Source organism: Crocuta crocuta, unplaced genomic scaffold (genome assembly GCF_008692635.1).
Source record: "Crocuta crocuta isolate KB4526 unplaced genomic scaffold, BGI_CrCroc_1.0 scaffold1015, whole genome shotgun sequence".
NCBI classification, from domain to species: domain Eukaryota; kingdom Metazoa; phylum Chordata; class Mammalia; order Carnivora; family Hyaenidae; genus Crocuta; species Crocuta crocuta.
In genome coordinates this window covers 232,003-244,546 of record NW_027532631.1, presented here as the reverse complement: position 1 = coordinate 244,546, position 12,544 = coordinate 232,003, and the positions used below count along the sequence as shown (strand labels likewise).

Below are 12,544 nucleotides of genomic sequence, written 5' to 3'. Positions count from 1 at the left end.
AAGACTGTGAAAAGGAAAAAACAAGAGGGGAGGGAGTAGGAGAAGAAGACAGGAAGAGTTTGTACCAGCTTCATTTGTTTGATCCCTCATACACTAAGTTCAGTTTCTTTGTTTTTTTACATTTTTTAAAGTTTATTTATTTTGAGAGAGAGAACAAGCAGGAGAGGCCAGAGAAAGAGAGAGAGAGAGAATCCCAAGCAGGCTCCACACTGACAGCATGGAGCCCGATATGGGGCTTGAACTCACAAACCGTGAGATCATGACCAGAAAGAACTGAGACCACGAGTCGGACGCTTANCAGAGGGCTGGCTTGCTGGCTCAGTCAGTGAAGCATGGGACTCTTGATCTCAGGGCTATAAGTTCAAGCTCCACATTGGGTGTAAAGATTACTTAAAAATAAAATCATTTTAAACAATCTACAGAGGTTCTGGTTCTGGGTAAGATGAAGGAAATATATGCCACCCTTTATCTCCTATTGAACTCGACTATGGAACCTTAACAAAACACATAGCCCAGCCATTTGCGAATTCTAAAAATCAGATAGAACAAGCAGGTCAGGAAAAGGCATCAGAATTTAAAGTACCACCAAACTGGCGGAGGATGTGAATATATGTTCACTTTTTTATTCCCCTTCGATATTCCCCAAACTGGAAAAGGATGTGAATGTATATTTCTGGGAGGAAAAAGATATACAGATGGTTAACAAGTATGTGAAAAGGTGCTCAACATCACTGATCATCAGGGAAAGGCAAACCCAAGCCATAATGATATTTCATCTCATACCTGTTAGAATGGCTATAATCAAGATAACCCTGTTAGCAACGATGTGGAAAAAAGGCAACCGTGTACGCTATTGGTAGGAAGGTAAATCGGTACACTGATTATGGAAAACAACTAAAACAACTGCCATATGATCTAGCAATTCCACTTCTGGTGTATATCAAAAAGAATTGAAATCCGGATTTCAAAGAGATGTCTGCACTCCTGTATTTATTGCAACATTATTCCCGAGAGCCAAGATGTGGAAACAACCCAAGTGTCCACTGACAAATAAATGGGTAAAGAAAATGCATTTCTTTAAAGTCATATGGGTATATATAATAATGGAATGTTAATCAGCATTTGAAAAAAGGAAATCCTGTTATTTGTAAAACCGTGGATGACCCTGGAGGGTATTATGTTCAGTGAAATAAGTGAAATAAGTCAGTTACAGAAGGGTAAATATTGTAGGAGTCCACTTATACAAGGTATCTAAAATAGTCATAGAGTAGTTTAAATTCTGTAGAAGTAGGGAATATAATAGTGCTTGCCAGGAGCAGGGGGAAGGGAAATTGGGAAGTTGTTATTTAAAAGGTATAAAACTTCAATTATGCTACATGAATAGTTCTAGAGATCTGTTATGTAACATAGTACCTATAGTTAACTATATGGTATTGTACACTTCAAAATTTGTTATAAGTGTAATCTCATATTAGTGTTTTTAACACACACACATACACACACACACACACACACTAAAAGACACATGGAAACTCTGAGAGGTATTAGGTATGTTTATTATCTTGATTTGGTAATGGTATCATGGGTGTTTTCATATGCGTAACTCATCAAATTATACATATTAAATATACGCAATTCTTTGTAATGCAGTAATATCTCAATAAAACTGTTAAAAATGAACTGTATTCTATATGAAGAAAAGGGAGAAAAAAATTTATTTGAGGAAATAATACCCGAAAATTTCTCTATTCGGGGGAAGGAAACAGACATTCAGATGCAGGAGGCACAGAGAACTCCCATCAAAATCAACAAAAGCAGGCTAACACCAAGGCATGTTATAACTAAATTTGCAAAATGTAATGATAAAAAACCTTTAAAAGCAGCAAGACAAAAGAAGTTCTTAACTTAACAGGGGGAAACCTAAAATACTAGCTGTAGATTTCTCAACAGAAACTTGGCAAGCCAGAAGAGAATGACATGATATACTCAAAATGCTGAATGGGAAAAATCTGCAGCCAATAATATTCTATCCAGCAAGGCAATCATTCAGAATAGGAGAGATAAACAGTTTCCCAGATAAATGAAAAATAAAGGACTTTGTGACCACTAAACCAACCCTACAAGAAATATTAAAGGGGACTCTTTGAGTAGGTAAAGGAAGGCCAAAAGCAAAAAAGACTAAAAAGGAACAGAGAAAATCTCCAGAAGCAATTGCACTAAATTCATATCTATCAATAATCACTCTGAATGTAAATAGACTAAATGCTCCAATCAAAAGACATAGGGTGTTGTGAGAATGGATTAAAAAAAAAAAAAAAAAAACAAGGCCCATGTATATGTGTCCTAGAGGAGAACACATTGGCTTTCGCCACTTCTTACTAGATCTGTCCACTGAGGCAAAGGAAACAAAAGCAAAAATAAACTATTGAGACTTCATCAAAATTAAAAACAATCAACAAAACTAAAAGGCAACCTATGGAATGGGAGAAGATACTTGCAAATGACATATCTGCTAAAGAGTTAGTATCCAAAATCTGTAAACAACTTATGAAACCCAACACCCAAAAAGCAAATCATCCAATTAAAAAATGGGACATGAATAGACATTTTTTCAAAGAAGATATACAGATGGCCAACAGACACATGAAAAGATGCTCAACATTGCTTATCATCAGGGAAATATGAATCAAAACTACAATGAGATATTCCCCCACATCTGTCAGAACAGCTAAAATCAACAACACAAAAAGGACGTGGGGAAACCAGAACCCTCTTGCACTGTTGGTGGGAATGCAAACTGTTGCATACAAGTCTGGAAAGCAGTGTGGAGGTTCTTCAAAAAATAAAATAGAACTACCCTGTGATCCAGCATTTACACTACTAGGTATCTACCCAAAGAATACAAAAATACTACTTTGAAGAGATACATGCAACTCAATGTTTATAGCAGAATTATCAACAATAACCAAATTATGGAAAGACCCCAAATGTCCATCGACTAATGAATGGATAAAGAAGTGGTATATCCATTGGTATATACAATGGAATATTACTCAGCCATTAAAAAATGAAATCTTGCCATTTGCAATGACATGGATGGAACTAGAGTGTATTATGCTCAGTGAAATAAGTCAGAGAAAGACAAATATCCTATGATTTCATTCATATGTTAAATTTAAGAAACAAAACATAGGATCAATGGGGAAAACAGAGAAAGAAACCAAGAAACAGACTCTTAACCTTAGAAAACAGAATGAGAGTTACCATAGGGGAGGTAGGTGGGGGGATGGATGAAATGGGTGATGGGTACTAAGGAGGGCACTTGTGATGAGCACTGGGTGATGTATGGAAGTGTTCAATCACTATATTGTACACCTGAAACTAGTATTACTCTGTATGTTAATTAACTGAAATTTAAAGAAAAACTTTAAAAATTCTGTATTCTATATACTATCAATGAATAAATGGAAACCAAAATTTAAGAAAGAATGTTTACAGTAGCTCCAAAAATTGAAAGCTTAGGTATAAATCTAACAAAACAAGTGCATTGTCCATATGAAAGCTACAAAGCGAAACAAATCAGAGAGACATACTGTGTTTGTGAACAGTGAAGCTCTTAGTTCTCCCAAGTCTGTAGATTTTCCGCAAGATTTTTGTGGCCACAGACATGATGATTCTTAAATTTATATGAAAAAGCAAAAGATCTAGATTAGCTAAAGTGATTTTGAAGAAAAAGGATAAATTTGGAGTAATAACTCTACTTGATTTTACAATTTACTACAAAGCTGCAGTAGTCATAACATGTCTTAGTAAGTGGAACAGACCTGTAGATTAATGAAAGAGAATAAAAGTCCAGAAATAGATCCACACAAGTAAGCCCAACTGATTTGATGCAAAAACAGTTCAAAGGAGGAAGGACAGTCTTTTCAGCAAATAGTGTTAGACAATTGGATATCTGTGTGCAATGATCCTAGACCTAACTAGTTATACAAAGACTAACTCAAAATGAATTGTAGTTCTAAATGTAATATGTAAAACCACAACACTGTTAGGACACATAGCAGAATATCTTTCTGACTAGGGATAAGAGAAGGGTTCTGAGAAAACACCAAAAACAGTCCATAAAAGAAAAAATTGATGAATGTGATTTCATCAACATTGGTAACTTTTGCTTTTCTAATTTAAAAACACTGTTAAGAGAATGAAGAGACCAACTACAGACTGGGAGGAAATATTTACCAATCTTATATCTGGAAGAGGACTCATATATATATTATTCACAACAGCCAAGATATTTTTATGTTTTATATATGTATTATATATGTATACATATGTATTGTATATAAAACATTTTATTTTCTAAAATGTGTTCTCAAATCTCAACAATAAGAAAAAAAGCACTTCTTTAAATGGGCAAAAGATTTGAGTAGGTAATTCATCAAGGAAGTGGCAAATAAATACTTGAAAGAATGCTCAATATCATTGGTCATTAGGGAAATGCATATTAAAACCATAATGAAATACTGCTCCATACCTATTAGAATACCTAATGTGATAATTTTAAAATTAACTATGCTGGGGGCGCCGGGGTGGCTCAGTCGGTTGGGTGTCTGATTTCAGCTCAGGTCATGATCTCGCGGTTCGTGGGCTGNTAAATAAAAACATGTCAGAATTTTTTTAAAAATCAACTATTCTTTCAAGAATGCAAAGCAACAGGAAGTCTCATACATTGTTGGTGGGAATACAAAATGACATAGCCACTCTGGAAACCAGTTTGGCAGTGTGATATTGTGATTTAAATAAAACCTGTATTTGGCTTTCATCTCCTTCCGGTAGACCTTCTAAAACCCTTGAGATTTTCTGTGATGAGAGCAGTAAAGATGTCCTTTGTTATGTTAGTGAGGTGAGTTTTGGACCACACACCTAAGGATGCGAACGGATTGCCAATAGAGTGGACCAAGTGACTAGAGGGCTGGAATTGTCTGTCTCCCCCCCGACCCACCCCCGCCCCCAAGAGAGGAGAAAGGGGCTGAGTACTGAGCTCAGTCACCAAGAGCTAATCAATTGCGCCCATGTCATGAAGCCTCCATAAGAAACCACAAAGGACAGAGTTCAGAGAACTGCCAGGGTGGTGACCCCCAGGAGGTTTGGGGTGCGTGGCATGCCTGGAGAGGGCATGGGAGCTCTGCATCCTTTCCCCATACCTTGCCCCACACATCTCTTCCCTTTGGTTGTTTCTTAGTTACAACCTTTTTTAATAAACTGGTAATCTTAGGTAGCATGTTACTTATTAGAGTTCTGTGAGCTCCTCTAGCAAATTAATGGAACCCAAGAAGGGTGTTGTTGGAAATCCTGATCTATAGAGGTTGGTCAGAGGCAAGGGTGATGATTTGGACTTTCAATTGACATCTGACGTGTGGGTGCAGGGGAGTCCCATAGAACGGAGTCCTTAACCTGTGGGAATCTACACCACCACCAGGGGGCGAGTATCAGAATTAAGGTGAATTGCCAGATACCCAGCTGGTGTTACAGAATTGCTTGGTGGTAGGGAAACACCCATACACCCTGGGATTGATGTCATAATTATAGGCAGTTTCTTATAAAGTTAAATATACATTTAATTTCCATTTCTGAGTATTTACTCTGGAGAAATAAAAACTTAGCATTTACATAAATCTATATATTGATGCTCAGAGCACCTTTATTTGCAATGGCCAAGAATGGCCAAGGAACTAAATGTCCTTTACCAAGTGACTGGTTAAACACACTGTGGTACATCCATATCATGCATACATCTCAAAGGCATTACCTCGAGTAATAAAGATAATCTCAAAAGGTTATACAGTGCATGATTCCATTTATAGGACAACCTCAAAAATACAAATATATTGCAATGGAGAACACATCAGTGGTTGCCAAGGATATGACCGTACATATGACTGTCTCTGTACATGACTATATATATATGTCTATAATGGGACAGGAGGAGGGAGTTTTGAGGCCGGGACTCTTCTGGGTCCTGATGGTTGGTAGCTGCATGAATCTATACCTGTGTTAAACACCAAAAGTAAACGTCAATTTCACTATTTGATAATTTTAAAAATAAAATAAAAAGAATTAAAATGTTTTAAACAGCTTTACCTATATTTTCATTTTGTACAGGTGAGTTATTTTCTTTGTCCAATCTAAGATTTACTTTCAAGTGTCAAGGGTATGAGGACAAATGAAAATGTCATAAACAAAAATCTTCCTGTTTAAACCTGCAAAGAAAACTGCCCAATCAAATGAAGAAATATAATGCTATCAAAGACAACCAACAAATTCAATAATTAAAGCATCAAGCAAATTCACTTGTAACATTAACAAGTTTAAATATTGATATACATGGTGTTCATTTAAAGTGTGATTATAGGTGTTTAATATTGATAATTGTCATTGGTCATAATGCTTTGTGTATTTACAATTGCATAAGTAAAAAAGGTAAAAGGCATAACAGAAATTAACTATATTAATTGCCTCTATGCACAATGTCTATGAAGAGCATTTATAGTTTTTGTAATTTTTCTTTTTCTCTTTTATGTTCTGAATACATGGATATTTATGAAAAATTGTATGGGCTTGTATTTTGTATGTCTCTTTAATTTCATTTTCTTAGTAGTTCATTTTTCTTCTATTTTACAAAAGCACTGGTCTGCAACAAATTTGAAATGAAAAAAAAAAAAGTGCTTTCCCCCAAGTAGTTTTAGAAGAACCGGTACAGGAGGCCTGACATCAAGAAGCAATACTATGTCAAGTTACCAGGAGACCGGAGACAAAGCAGTAGATGAAGTGATGTCCCCTCTTAGTGTGACTTCCTGTTATTGGATTTGTAATAGAAGATAAATGTTCTCTCTTCTTTTTCAGGGAGTCTGGCTGAAGGAAGGACACAGCCCTTGCATGAATTTGTACTCCTGTTTGCAGTATTTGATGACGGTGAGTGAGCCATGATCTAAATCCTTGGCTCCTGAAACAAACCACATATATTTATTTACTTTTTAAAAATTTTTTAATGTTTTATTTATTTTTTAAAACATGTTTAAGTGCTCAATTTGTTGTTTTTTGTTTGTTTAAACGTTTATTTATTTTTGAGACAGAGAGAGACAGAGCACGAGCTGGGGAAGGGCAGAGAGAGAAGGAGACACAGAATCCGAAATAGGCTCCAGGCTCTGAGCTAGCTGTCAGCACAGAGCCCGATGCGGGGCTCAAACCTGCGGACTGTGAGATCATGACCTGAGCCAAAGTCGGACGCTTAANACTGTTCAGGAATGAAGGAGATGGGGAGGAAACTGAATTTCAAGAAAACATACGACCTGAGTTCCATTAAGAGCTATCAGGGAAGAAGATGGAGGAGTCGAGTAACAGGCTGGCCGCTTCCCCCTCATTAAATCCATCAACAAATACTTTTAGTTCTATTTTTAAATATCTCTTCTTATCCTTTTTAGAAAATTTTAGTTATTTTTTAATTTAAATTTTAAAACAACTTTAATTGAAGCATGGTTGGCATAAATTAGTTTCAGGTACACAGCATGGCGACTCACCTGTATCCTTTGGGAAATGCTCACCAGGATGAGTGCATTGCAGTGGTCTTGGCTATATTCCCTACGCTGGACTTTTCATCCCTGCGACCCACTTATTTCATAACTGGAAGTTTGTATCTCTTATCATCCTTCACCCACTTGCCCATTCCCGTACCGTCTTCTTTCAACCACCACTTTGTCCTCTGTGTCCGTGGATTGTTTCTGCTTTGTTTTGTTCTTTGGATTCTACATAAAAGTGAAGCCACATAGTATTTCTCTCTGTCTGACTTATTTCACTTAACATAAGCAAAATCCTCTCTAGATCCATCCATGTTGCTGCATAAAAGCAAGATCTCAATTTTTTATGGCCAAGTTTTATATATTTAGGTTTATGTGTGTGTGTACATATACATACACACATACACTTACATATGCATACGCATATATACATACATACCACATCTTCTTTCTCCATTCACCTACGAACGCACACTGGAGAACATAGGGGTGCGTGTATCCCATCAAGTTAGTGTTCTTGTGTTCTTTGAGTGAACACCCGGAAGTGGAATTACTAGGTCCTAGGGGAGCTCTATTTTTCACTGGTTGAGGACGCTCCACACTGTTTTCCAGAGCAGCAGCACCAGTTTGTATTCCCACCAACAGTGTAACAGGGTTCCTTTGTCTTTACATCGTCACCAGCACTTGTTATTTCTTGTCTTTTTGATATCATTGTGGTTTTCATTTGCATTTCCCCGATGATTAGTAATTTTTTTAAATGTTTCATGTTTATTTTTGAGAGAGAGAGAGACAGAGCATGAGTGGGGGAGGGGCAGAGAGAGAGGGGGCCGCAGAATCCGCAGCAGGCTCCAGGCTCTGAGCTGTCAGCACAGAGCCTGACATGGGGCTCGAACACACAAACTGTGAGATCACGACCTGAGCCAAAGTTGGACGCCTAACCAACTCAGCCACCCAGGCGCCCCCTTGATGATTAGTAATTTTAAGCATCTTGTCATGTGTCTTTTAAAGGAAATGTTCATAAAAATGCATATTTAAGGAGTACAACATGATTTGATACACAAAAGATAATCAAATGACTCCTATAGTCAAGGTAATCAGCTCATCCATCTCCTCACATAGTTCCCATTTTGTGTGTGTGATGAGTGCACCTGTCATCTACTCTCTTAGCATATTCTCAGTGTGGTGATCATGCCTCTACATTAGGTCTCCGGAACATATTCATCTTAAAGCTGAATTTTTGTAGCCTTTAGCCAGCATTTCCCCATTTTCCCCACCCTCTGCTCCTGGAAAGCAGCATTGACCATCCTCTTCTAGGAATATACCTTCTCTTATCTTCCTTTCTTACTTTTAAATACTTTTGGCAACTTACTTAACCTTTCTGTGTCTCAATTTCCTTAAGGTTAAAATTGAAATAATAGTACTTTTTTCATAAGACAGTTGTGAGGATTAAGCAATGAAGTAACTTAGTAACTGGGACGCCTGGGGAGCTCAGTCGGTTAAGTGTCTGACTTCAGCTCAGGTCAGGATCTCACGGTTCATGGGTTCAAGCCCCGCATCGGGCTCTGTGCTGACAGCTGGGAGCCTGGAGCCTGTTTCAGTTCTGTGTCTCTCCCTCTCTCTGCCCCTCCCCCACTCTCACTCTGTCTCTTAAAAATAAATAAACATTTGAAACTTTAAAAAAATAAAAGAACATTGTGTGGCACAGAGTAGGTCCTCGGTAGTCTTGGAGCTTCTGCTGCCTCCTCCTCCCAATAAAACCAAGATACCACTGCCGCCACCAACATGATCAGCTCCACTCCCATCTTCTCCTCCTACATGCCTCTTCTGAACTGAGGACCCCATCAGCTCTCTCCTAACTCGTCCCTCTGCCTTCTCCTGTCCCCTGACACTCCATTATTGCTGATGACGTGTCTAGCCCGACCGGGCCCCTCTTCCTGCCTCACTCTGTGGGTGCTGGCCACACTGAACACATTTTGTATCGTGCTGCAACATGCCACGTGCTTTCTTGCATCCAGACTCTTGTTTCTGCTGTGTCCTCTGCCTAGAAAGCCTGTCTGCCCCTTCACACCAAGGGAAGATGTTCCTTTTCCCTCCAGTCTGGGTTAGATGCCTCTTTATATGTTTCCACAGGTCTTTTTAAAATGTTTATTTATTTTGAGAGACAGAGAGAGACAGAGAGAGACAGAGAATGAGCAGGGGAGAGTTAGAGAGAGACGGAGACACAGAATCCGAAGCAGGCTCCAGACTTCGAGCTGTCAACACACAGCCTGACACGGGGCTTGAACCCAGGGACCATGAGATCATGACTTGAGCCAAAGTCGGATGCTTAACCAACAAGCCACCCGGGCGCCCCTCCACAGTTGTGTTTTGTTGTTGTTGTTGGCATTGCTTTTAATGCATCAGCAAGTTTATTTACAAATGCAGTTGAACAGGAAGGCTTACTAGGTCCTGGAGGAAACTTTCGGTATACAAACCCTGATGATTTTGCATTAATAAAAAGCACCAGCTTTCTATTGGGAATTGCTTAGTGACAATTCTTGTCAATAAAATAGAGATCTCTTTATCAAGCAAATAAAATGTCACGTATGCTAAAAAAAATGTTTTAAAGCACAATATTACATAGATAAAAAGAAGAATAAGAAAGCAAATTTGTGACTAGGTTTCAGAGAAATTTTCTATATGATTCTGCATTAATTTAGTATACATTACAATAAACAGAGCAAATACAACTATGTATTTATATTAGCTATTTCAAATAATGTTTCAGAACCTTTCTAAAAAAAACAATAAAATAATCATCTTGAAAACACCACTAGAAAGTCAAAGAAGTTTCCTCCTTATCACACTAATTCATCATTGCCTACTTCTTTGATTTTATATATCCCTTTTCCTTCAAATAATGTGAAATTTCTTCTCTCTGCTTTTGTAATAGCCTTTTCTCATCTCTATGACATTACTCTTCCTTGTAGTGGCACCTTCTGTGGTTAGGTGAAATTGTAAGCACCTTCAAGGCAGTGACTGTCTTCTCTGTCCTCAGTGCCTGGCACTCAGAAGTACTCAGTAAATATGCTTGGATGAATGAAGAAATTAGTAGATGAACAGATACATGAACTTATGAGACTTCCCCCAAAAGTGCTTCAGAAAGTTTCAGTATTAGCTGCTAGTCCTTCACATGAAGGGGCAACTTCAGGGAGATGGCTACCCCCTGGTAATGTTTCCAGTGCTGTCACTCTTATTAATTTCCGAGGGGGGGTGGGGAAGCTTTCAGGTTCTTGGGCTTTCATTATACAATCTGAATGAAGCAATTAGGACAAGGACAGGGACTGAGAGCGCTTTTCTAAGATGATTTTCATCTTCTTTTTTTAAATTTTTAATGTTTATTTTTGAGAGAAAGAGAGAGCACAAGCAGGGGAGGGGCACAGAGTGGGGGAGGCACAGAATCTGAAGCAGCTCCAGGCTCTGAGCTGTCAGCACAGAGCTCGACGCGGGGCTCAAACCCACGAACCGTGAGATCATGACCTGAGCCGAAGCCAGAGCTTAACCAACTGAGCCCCCCAGGCGCCCCCATTTACTCCCTTTCAAACACATCAGTGAATGAATAGAGTGAAATCCTCACGGCACAAAGTAACCGATATCTCCCTTCTCTTAGTTAATACGTGTGTCATCCCTCCCCATCTACTCTCAGGGACAAACATAGGGAGAGACAATCAATTGAGCAAGAAATGTCTTTTAGTAATTGTCTTCTCCTTTTTCTTACTGATGGTCCACTGTGCTGACAGAAATACTTAAGGTGTGAGCAGGCCTTGCCCCATGCGGGGGAGGGAAGGAGAAAGGGACGTTCATGAGACAGATGGTCCCTGATACAGACACTGAGCTGGACTTGTATTTGCCTCCTGTCTCCTCAGGGAAAAGCTGGCATTCAGAGGCAAATGAGTCCTCGGCACAGGCTCTGGGTCCTGCATCTGCTCAGGCCCGGCATGAAGTGCACACGGTCAATGGCTATGTAAACAGGTCTCTGCCAGGTATGTACATCCGTGCTCGAGAATCCTCAGGGTCTTCCGTACTCACCACCACAGCTCTCTCCTCTGGCTCCCCTTCGACAGCTCCATACCCCCAGAGGAAAGCTCACGGAATTCTGGCCCCTGGTGGGGTCTTACACTGAAGTGGCTGATTCTTTTTCCAGCCACCTCAAAATGAAGGTCTGCCCATGTACACATAGCTCACAGATTTCTCTTTCCTTTTGCTTAAATGTTGAGGGGACCAAGGATGAACAAATATTTCAGGAAAGCCTGAAATGTGAAAGGGATATGCAGAGGTAAACAAAATAATAGTCCCAGAGGGAAAAGAGATCATCCTTAGAACAGAACAAAATTTGTCAAAAGGTCTACTTAGTATTTTCATAAAGATTAAAAAAGATATTGCATCAATAAAGTAATAATGGGATTTTATGAAAAAGAAATCATCAAATAAGAGTATGCTCACAAAAATTAGGAATATACACAATACAAACTCAATAGATGGTAGTTAGAATAGAGAAAATCTCCCAGAAATGAAAACAAAAAGAGATGTTTTAAACCAGATTTTAAAAATCCAAGAAATGATAGATGAAAATATTTGAGTCTTCATATTAAAATTTCCCAGTAGCTGGCACAAAAACAGACACATAGACCAATGGAATAGAATAGAGAACTCAGAATTGGATCCACAAATGTATGGCCAGCTAATCTTTGACAAAGCGGGAAAGAGTATCCAATGGAAAAAAGACAGCCTCCTTAACAGGTGGTGCTGGGAGATCTGGACAGCAACGTGCAGAAGAATGAAACTAGATCACTTTCTCACACCGTGCACAAAAATAAACTCAAAATGGATAAAGGACCTGAACGTGAGACAGGAAACTATCAACACCCTAGAGGAGAAAGCAGGAAACAACCTCCTTGACCTCCACCGCAGCAACTTCTTACTTGACACAT

The 12,544-nt window shown here is 38.8% G+C and overlaps 1 protein-coding gene across 1 annotated transcript in view; it reads left to right on the top strand.

The window, feature by feature from the left end:
• F8 (coagulation factor VIII) overlaps positions 1-12,544 on the top strand; it is a 118,072-nt gene that overhangs the window by 30,203 nt on the left and 75,325 nt on the right. Inside the window, exons 5-6 of the mRNA XM_077780655.1 lie at positions 6,904-6,972; positions 11,480-11,596. Coding sequence (XP_077636781.1) covers positions 6,904-6,972; positions 11,480-11,596 — 186 coding nt within the window. The remainder of the gene's footprint in view (positions 1-6,903; positions 6,973-11,479; positions 11,597-12,544) is intronic.